Source organism: Galeopterus variegatus, unplaced genomic scaffold, assembly GCF_000696425.1.
Source record: "Galeopterus variegatus unplaced genomic scaffold, G_variegatus-3.0.2 Scaffold6972, whole genome shotgun sequence".
NCBI classification, from domain to species: domain Eukaryota; kingdom Metazoa; phylum Chordata; class Mammalia; order Dermoptera; family Cynocephalidae; genus Galeopterus; species Galeopterus variegatus.
In genome coordinates this window covers 77,823-87,966 of record NW_007733083.1, presented here as the reverse complement: position 1 = coordinate 87,966, position 10,144 = coordinate 77,823, and the positions used below count along the sequence as shown (strand labels likewise).

At 37.5% G+C, this 10,144-nt stretch overlaps 1 protein-coding gene across 1 annotated transcript in view; it reads left to right on the top strand.

Annotated features, from left to right (window-relative positions):
* MYRFL (myelin regulatory factor-like) overlaps positions 1–10,144 on the top strand; it is an 82,650-nt gene that overhangs the window by 6,529 nt on the left and 65,977 nt on the right. Inside the window, exons 4-7 of the mRNA XM_008591505.1 lie at positions 1,972–2,122; positions 5,344–5,539; positions 7,871–7,947; positions 9,110–9,220. Of these exons, the coding sequence (XP_008589727.1) occupies positions 1,972–2,122; positions 5,344–5,539; positions 7,871–7,947; positions 9,110–9,220 (535 nt within the window). The remainder of the gene's footprint in view (positions 1–1,971; positions 2,123–5,343; positions 5,540–7,870; positions 7,948–9,109; positions 9,221–10,144) is intronic.

The following is a 10,144-nucleotide window of genomic DNA, read 5'->3' as shown; positions in this document are numbered from 1 at the left end:
GCCATTTGCAACAACATGGATGGACCTTGAAAGAATACTATTAAGTGAAACAAGTCAGGCAGAGAAAAAGAAATACCACATGTTCTCACTTATTGGAGGGAGCTAAAGGTGAATGAATCAATTCACACACATACATACACACACACACACACACACTCTCACACACACACACAAAAACAAACAAACAACAACAACAACAACAACAAAAACAAAAAAACCGGGGGGTGGGGAGAGGAAGATATAACAACCACAATTTTTTTTTGAAGTTCTTACAACAAGCAAATGGAGGGTACACACTTGGGTGGGAGGGGGGAGAGGGAGGAGGGAGGGAGGTTTCGGTGATGGGACACAATAATCAACTACATTGTATAGTGACAAAATAAAAATTTAAAAAAAAAAAACATCTGAACTATGTATGAAAAAGAAAAAAAAATACATGTTTTGTTTACATTTCATAGTGATACCCCAACAAAAATACATTTTCTGTGACATTTGGGATCAAAAGGAATCTGAAGCAGCTCTACTTACTTATTTTAGGAAGTCCTCAATGGTAGTATAAAGCAAGGAAAATGTAGAGGAATAAAAGAAAACCCAGCTCTTTTCTTTTGCATTTTCCAGGCTGTGGGCTATTCTATAGGAGCACCTTGTATAGGAGCTGGTGTCCTGTTTCTGTGTTATTGCTGACAGCCTGTACCTACCTGGTCTTACAAACACCCTCTATTTCCTGTTCACTCCTGATGTCAGGCATGAGTCATGGTAGGGAGTTAGAAGAAAAGGTGAATAGCCAATGTACCAATAGCATTTTACATACAATTACCTGAGGTTGAATTGTATGGTTTGGGAGGCATATTCAAATTAAGACAAAAACTTAAAAGTATTACACAAAAATAGTAGGTTGTGCATGTGAAATTGCTGTTATTTGATCGTTTTTGACAGACAAAAGTGGCAATTTCATATAGTTGATATTGAATGCTAACAAGATTGTCTTTGTTACCTTATCATGGTTCCAGCTTCTGAAAGTGCTTTCATTTCTATTTTCTCATTCTCTCTGCTTGTGGAATATTACAAGACAGGCAGGACTCATGCTTACAATTCCTATTTTGCAATTTAGGAAGGTAAGACTGTAAGTGAATAGGTAACTCATCTAAGTTCAAAAAGCTAGTTGTACCACAGAAATTTAGTTCTATAAGAGACCTGTAAAAATTAGAATATATTGGTTGCAATTAATGAAAACGAACAAAACCCAAAAAACCCTCAAACCACCTTAAGCAAAAAAGCAAAACAAAATAAAACAAAACCAACAAAAACCAAAACACAAGGATCTATCAGCTCCTGTAAGCCAAGAGTGTAGGACTAGATACCAGAACTCAGCTCACATCCTCAGGACTAAATGCTCTTTGTTCTTGACTCCACTTTCGACTCTGCTGGCTTCATTTCCACATGGGCTTTTTCTTCACATTTGGTGCCCACAGCTCTTGGGGATGTGTCTTGCAGGTTCAAACCTCATGGAAAAGGGTGAGCATTTTTGAACCTGCATTCCCTAAAATGCTGAGATCCACTCTGCTTGGATAGCATTAGGCCACACATCTACCCTCATGCAATTGCTGATGCAAGGACTGAATGCTGTACTTTGATTGATCGAGCCTGGGTCACTACCCTCCTGGAGCTGGGAGTAGACTAGAACTACACAGACTGCAAGTGAGGAGAAGCTATGCGGGAATTAGGGTAGACAGATATTGGGGGTGAATTTCTAAAAAATGTCCACCACCTGCCTTTAGAAATCACTAACCCTAAGCTGTTCTTATTGCATATGAGGAAATGAGGCCTACGGCACACCTCCTGCCTCCCAGCACTTGGCACTTCCTGCATGGCCACCCTACCTCACACATGGCCTACCCCTTGCTCCACACAGTTGTCTGTGAGTCTAGAAAAAACTGGGTGTTAGGATCTAACACACCTATTTCTTTGCAGTGATGAGTAGGAGTCACAGCAGCGAGGTGCAGGACCATGACAGTGAGGGACAGAATGGAATGCCTGCAGACCAGTACTCTCCTGCTCTGAAGTGGCAGCCGTACCAAAGTGTTCCTTGGCACAGCTTATTCAACGGTCATTATGAACAACTGTAAGTGGCCTTAGCAATGCCTTGGAGTGGGCTGGAGAGTGAGGGGAGAAAGGCCGTGCTAAATCTCATGATTGTATCCAAGTGTTTGCACTTCTGTGCCACCTGTGGTCAAATGAGATGGGTAGATGAGAAAGTGTCTGTCTTACTACTTACGTTTTGCATTATAAGTCAAGAATAGTTGGGACATGGGTTGCTGACTTTCAGGAACCCAGACTTGTAATTCTAACTTCTTATAATATACCCACTAAATGATGGAGGGAGAAGGAATCTTCCTGGGATCACATACCCAGTTTAAACTAAAAGCTGGAAAATGGAGATTTCTCAAATCACTAGCATTTAACCTTGCAGTTAATTTACAATAACAGAGAATACATTCTTTGGGCCACACTAAATTGTTAGCCAGTGACCACCCCAACATCTATGCAACAGTCATAGTCAGTGCTTTCTTTATATTAAGAGACTGAAGTCAAATCACACATATTATACTAAATTGAAAAAGTTTCATCCTATTTTTATGACATCATAGTTTTGAGAAATAAATATGGACTCATGCATTATTGCTCTTAAACATCCTTTAAACCGTCTCTTTATTTCTTAGGATATAATTTACCTACCTAAGTCTTCTAGAATATTTGTTGGTCATAAATGTCTTCTTGAAACACTAGAAAATATTAATGGTTAAAGAATAGAATTTTCAAGTAATATAATATGAAATGAGAAACATCGGGCTATAAACTTGAGAGCTTTCTTGGTATTTTCCAAATTCAAAGATAGCAAAGCTTATCACTAGGACTTTTGTGTTGGATGGATTAGAAGGAAGAAATATTTCCTTAAAACAAATCTGGGGAGTTCCACAGACTTTGGGAGTTGGTGTGTTCAATAGGAGGCAAAAGGAAGCTGATTGCTAATTGTGTCATTGAAATGTCACGACTTTTGTGTCTTTCCACTGTGTGCAATTAGAAAATGAAATGAAGGATCCTAGGTCTTGGTTTTGAGGTCTTTTTTTGATCCTACATCTTAGCCTTCATTTGATTATCTTTTGGGCAGTGTTCCATGGTCTACCTTAAATATGAGTACAGAGGTAGGAAACCGTCACATGCTGGCACAATGTTTTAATTAAAACCTTTAAAGCTTCCTAGCTTCTATGCATCTGAGCTGATCAAGTTTTCAAGGTGTTATTTCTCTTCTTGAAGAGATTTATTTTTAAGTTTGCTTGAACAGTCTATCTCTGCTCCAATGATCTGGAAAAAAAGAACACAGATGGTATCAGCTCAAAGGTGTAGAGGCAGATTTATTTTGAATGTTTAGCCATAATTTACTTTTCCTAAGCAAAAAAAGGAAGGTAATGCTCATCTGGATCAGAATTCAGGCCCTCCTGATTTCACTACTTATATCATTGAGATGGAAAATCACTTGTCTTTTCTTCGATAATTATGTCTAATATGTTACAAAAATATTGTTTCCCTAAGTTACCTAAAAGCAATAACATTAGGGCATTAACATTTATCAAATCTTTTTTTTTCTGTTTCAAACATGTACCAAAGAGCTTTTTAAGAGCCAGTTTAATTGATTTTATACTTAACTTTTGATGTCAGAAGCAGAATGGCCATCCTTAGGTAAATAGAATAGATTTCTATAATCAGAAACTGGTGTTTAAGGTTCAGAATAATCTTCAACAGTATAATTCTTGATGGTTGATTCAGTTTCTGCTTACAGCTGTCCTTAAATTTCAGTCTAATGCTCATATCTGAGCTGCAAACCTCATCTTCTTCCTTCCGAGTTTTGGACAGTGAATCATGGAACATCACAAAAAATTTTTTCTCAACCAGCACAGTTCTTATTACCTTCCATAGTAAAATCTATACATTTTTATCACTCTAGCCTTTAGATGAGGACATTAGCAGATTAATTCTAGAAACCCAAGTCAATATAAAGTTCTCAGATGGCAGAAGACACGTGGTCTTCATCATATTCTTCATTCAATAAATTTTCCTTTTGCTGCTGGTGGCCACTGTGATTGTGGAGGCTTTGACTGATTGGCTACTTGAGGGTGATCAATGGCCCAGTGACCTGATCCATTGGGAAAGTGCTTACCTTGCAAAGAACATGAACACTCTTTTCCCAAGAGACCCATTAATATTTTCTGTTTCTGTAATTAGAGGGAAATTTAGAAACTTTATGTTGTTCATTATAATAGCAGCCATTTAAATTGAGATCGCAGGATGCAAAGAATCATCAGCGGTAGGGCAGCGAGTACTTCCCTCCTCTACTCATGGTCCTGGGTGGGAGCTTCTTTCTTGAGAAAAAACCCACATTTAGAAACCTGATGAATCAAAAATCATGTTCCCCATCTACAACATGGACGGGAAAAACTCACCAAAGAAGTTCCTAACTTTTATATTCTCTTCTCTACTTGATAATGTTATACGTTTAATATGTTTTTAATTAACATGTAAAAGTATTTTATTAAACATATTATACTCAAAGCATTGCTATTGAAAATAGCAATGCTAAAACAAATAAAACAAAAGTTTGATTGGCCACCCTACCCTATCCCATTCCTTTCTCCAGAAGTAACCACCATAGTAGGTTTTCAGTGCTACTACCAGCTTGGGAGAATTAAAAAAAAAAAAAAAGTGACCATACTTTAGTGAAAATGGGTTTTCCATCAGTTTTATGACTGCCTCTGGTTAATCTGGTTTAAAAGCTATTCCTGGTGATTCTGACCCGTCTGCTTTTTCATGTAACTGCCAGTAGGCTGACTGTTCATTCATCTAAGTGACTATTTGAGTATGGTGTTGCTGAAGAAATCGAGAGATTTTTTTTTTTTAAAGGAAAAAAGAGACTAATTCTACTCTAGATATTTCACAAGTCTGTGGTGACTTCTCAACTTCTAGCCTACATCTTTCGATTGTCTTCTGGAGTCAAATTAAAAATCTAGAAAGCACAAAGGCGAAAGGCAGTCTGAGGAAACAATGCTTTCATTTGGCAAGAATTGTACATTTTCCTTCTGAGAAGATAAAAAGCTGGGAGGCAGCCAGCTGTGTTTTGAAATATTTTCATTTCCTCAGTAAAAATTCAAAAAATCAATTGATTAAATGTAGCAAAAGGCACTTTCAACAATACATTTTCTTGAAATGTTTATACAATTAATATTGTTAGGGAAGGAAAATGTGTAGAAAATATTTGTAAAACTGGTTTCTTGATTCCTCTTTTCATAGACCGAATGTAGGTTATCAAGTTGTCACAGATAAAGGATTTAATTTTTCACCAGCAGATGAAGCATTTGTTTGCCAAAAAAAGAACCATTTTCAGATAACTGTTCACATCCAAGTCTGGGGAAGTCCAAAGTTTGTTAAAACTCAAATGGGCCTAAAGCCAATAGAATCGTTCTACTTGAAAGCTTTTGGAGTTAAGGTAAGTTTTTTATTTAGTTCAATTTAATTCAGTCAACATTTATTAAGTGTTCCAGTTTTGCATTACATACCGAACTATCCCCAAACTTTGTGACTTAAAATAATAACAATCATTTATTAGGGTCACTAATCTGCAACTTGATCAAGGGTTGGCCATGACAACTCATCTCTGTTCAGGAGTCACCAGCTGGGGCAGCTCAACTGGGCCATTTCTGAGATGGCTCCGCACATGCCTGTCAGCTTTGGGCTGGCCATCAGTTGGAGCTCAGATGGGGCTGAGGCTGGGAGGCCTTTGCTCTTCTCCATGTGGACCTTTCCATGGGGTTAGCTTGTGCTTCCTCACTGCATGGTGGATGGGTTCTAAGAATAAGTGTTCCAAGACACACGAAGTAGAAAATACCAATTTCCTAAGTGTGGCCTTAGAAAGTGGCACAGCAACACTTTAAACTATAGTTTTGTAGTTTTCAGTGTACAAATCTTGTACTTGTTTTACTAAATTTAATTTTAATTATTTTATTCTTACTGATGCTGGTGTATTTTCATATGGAATAGATTTATAGTTTTCACCAGATTCTCAAGGAGGTCTATGACTTTAAAAAAGCTAAGGAACCACTACTTTAGTCAAGGAACCACTACTTTAGTCAATATCTCTTTTCTAGAGTTTAACAGAGGGGAGTCTGAGGCCCAGTAACATTACGCAATTCATCCAAGATAGTAAATTATAGAGTTGAGTTTAGAACACAGGCAGTGTGACTTCTGAGTAATCAAAAAGTATTTGTTAAAGTATTAACTTACTCCTTAGGGGAAGGAGCATTTATTATTAACATATTTGATTCTGATGGTTACCTTGGGCTTAGGCACTGAGTCTCCTGATATAGGGTTTTGTTGCTGAACACATCACCTGCTCTTTCCCCAAACTGAGCTCTGAAACAAAACCAAAACAGAAAAACAAAACAAAAATGAATACAAACAATACACAAACAAACAAGGCATATTTTTCTGATTATGGATGTAATATGAGCCCATTGTGAAAATTTTGAACATAATAGAAATGTATGAAGAAGAGATAAAATTCTTTTTTATTTGGGATCCACTATTGGTATCCTAGTTTTTCCTCAAATTTTTTTTTCTTTATTTTTATAGCAGTTTTAGTTTTACCAAGAAATTGAGAAGAAAGTACAGATATTTCCCATATCTCTCCCGCCCACATAGATGGTTTCTCCTATTATTGACATGTTACATCAGTGTGGTACATTCGTTACAATTATGAATCAATATTGATATATTATTGTTAATTTTATATTAAGTTTCCCTCTTTGTATTGTAGAGTCCTATGGGTTTTGCCTAATAAATAATGTCATGTCTTAGCCATTATAGTAGCACACAGAATCTTTTGCTACCCTAAAAATCCTCTATTATTAAAATTAATATCCTATTGCTGATATTGTATTGTGAAAATAACATTACGGGATATTTTTAAGGACCCCATAAAAATAGTGTTTACAAAGATAATACATTGTATGGATGCATCCCATTAGTTCCTGTATTATGGGAACTTTTGTTTATTTCCAGTTTTTTACTGTTGACACTAAAACTGCAGTAAGCATCCATGTACACCCATCTTTGCATGAGGATAAATTCCAGAAGGGGAATTTACACATCAAAGATGCAGAAGATTATTAAAACTTTTGATGTAGGCTTCCTAGTTGCTTTCCAGAAAGATTATCACAATGTGAACAACCACAAGCTATGTATTACATGGCTGGACTCACCATGCCTTTGCCACTATTCATAGAATAACAAGGAGAGTATGCAGCAGGTGCTAAATAAATGTCATTTCTTATGTTTTATTTAGAACCATTGTTTCTTCATTTTAAAATGTAAGCTCCCCAAGGGCAGGGATTTTTGTTAATTTTGCTCACTTCTTATCTCTAATGCTTAGAGTGATACCTGGTACATAGTAGGTGCTCAATAAGTATTTATAGAATGAATGAATAAAGGAATGAATGCATACATGCATCCTTTGAGCTGCCTTGCTCCTGTGTTTTGCTCCTGATGTTTCAATCATCTATTAGCCCATTCTGTATTTACTGCTTATCTGAAACACTCTGTTGTCTTGTGTTTTCATTACTTCATTTTACAGGTATCTTTTTTCTCACCAATAGCAGACTGCTTTAAGGCAGGGGTCATTGTCCTTTATGACTTCCAAGGGCCTGGCATGGTGCCTTGGAAAACTTTTTAAGTACTTGAACATTCTTTACTAATGAACATTTTTATTAATAAATTAATTAATTTATTAAGTAATTAATTTACTTTTTGTTGTTTCATACAGGTAGAAGCCACCAATCACATAATTGCGATTGAACAGTCCCAAGCAGATAGAAGCAAAAAGATTTTCAATCCTGTTAAGTAAGAATTTCTTTTCTGAATTACTTAGTGAATGTTGTGGGAGGAAGGCCTATCACCTAATTTATTTAAAATTAAACACACTGTAGAATATAAATTAGTAATAATATATTAATATTATGAACTCATGTTTGCCAACAAAAATAAAGTTGGTAAAATGAATTAAAATCATTGCAAAGAACTTCTTTACGAACAGATCTATTTTTTTACCCATCATTATTTTTATGATTGTTAATTACTAACAGCCTTACTAACACCTTTGGTTTCTTGAGATTTCTAACTGGGGTGAGATGTTTAGATCTTTCTTTTAATTTTTTATTTGAATCAGCATAATGCTGATTGAATTAATTTCAAGGCTCTTTATCCATGCTGTGCTTCAATTCATTTTTTCTTATTTTTTGAAGCTACAATGATAGATTGCTGAATGAATTCCTAAACATGCACAACTGGTAACATCCAAATCAATATGGCAGCCCAAAGCTGTAGAATGACTTGGAGTGGGATTTGCTTCTTGACTGATTTGGCTGGGATGCAGTTGAGACATCTCAGTGTTTTGACCTTGAGACAATTCCATTTGGGCTGAAAAGAAGATGGTCCTGCAGCCTGGACAGACCAGACACCACTTGTACAAATACAGCATTATCCTTGCCTGGTGCTTCTGGTCTCCCTTACCTGGGCAGGCTGTGTGTTGCCTTCCTCTGGAGGAAGCTGCCTCCCACCACTAGGCTAAGAGAGGGCAAATATGTGGAGGAGATGCAAAGGCCCTCATGAGGAACCTAGAGAAATTGCTTCAGTCAGGAGGTGAGCACTATAGCTACCATGGCAGCAGCATAAAGGAAATGTGTCTCTTCTGCCTGTTGTGGAGGTAACAAACCTAGCAGTGGTGTATGGAACATATGGTCCTTGTGTGCCAGAAACTCTGGGCTTGAGCTTCTGCTGAATGACATTTCTTACCATTCAAGAGTCCTCCCGTGGCCTTCCCTGGCAGCCATTCCTGACCGTGCTGTGGATAGTTGATTAATAATCAGTGACTGGAATAAATTGTCCTCTGCAGTATAATGAGATCTGGGGACTAAACATACTTTAGAATCTAATAATGGTTTAGATATGATCAAAGACTCCATGTTCACTTACAGTTTCTTGGTATTTCTACTGTTTGTCTTAGAATCAACCTTCTGGCTGACCAGGTCACCAAAGTAACACTGGCACGATTGCACTTCAGCGAAACCACAGCAAATAATATGAGAAAGAAGGGAAAACCAAATCCTGACCAGAGGTACTGGTGTCGCTGTGTACACTGCCGCGTGGCTGGGTCCTTTATCTGACCAAGAAGTACCTTCCTGGGACCCCTGACGCTCCTGGCCCTACCAGTTGGCAAACTGGGTCCCCCAAGCCACTTTCCTCCCTTCTCTGACTCTTCCAGTTTATTAACATACCTCATTTACCCATAGACGTTCTTCTTCTCCCTTCTTATCCCACAATTCCCACTGTCCTGCCCAGCCCTGACTCTGCTTGCCTCGATTCCCTCCATGGTGTTCTCTAGAGTGTTTGTGTCTCATTGTCATTGAGGGATGAGGATTGAGGGTTGACTGCATTTCTCAAACCTGTGTGCTGGTCGCTAGTATAATGCTGTGAGTCCTGAAGCTCTGCTGTAACCTTCGTGATTTAAAAAGAAAATTAATTTAGACCTGTGGTTCTCAATGCGTAGTCCCAGGTACAATAGAGATGGTAACACCAGACGCTTGTTAGAAATGCAAATTCTGGGGCCTCACCGAAGACCTACTAAGTCAAAAACTGTGGGGGTGGGGCTCAGCAATTTGTGCTTTTGCAAACCCTCCAGGTGAGTCTCATGCATGCTCAAGTTTGAGAATCACTGGTTTTAAAACATAGGTTTTGGAGTTGGACAGAATTAAGTTTGAATATTTGATACTGCCATTTACTAGCTGGGTGACCTTGGGCATGTAACTTAATCTCTCTGAGATACATTTTCCTATCCTGGGGACAATAACAATATCCTGCTCCAATAGGGTTGTCTTGGGGATCTAAATAAAATAATGTAGGTAAACTGGTGAACCCAGTGTGTGACACATTTTGATGGTAGCTAATAATAATAATAACAACAATTATTACTGTTACCAATGTGCTTTAGATTCAGTTGAAAACTCTTGTTCTCTAAGAACTGGAGAATCTATAGGGTATT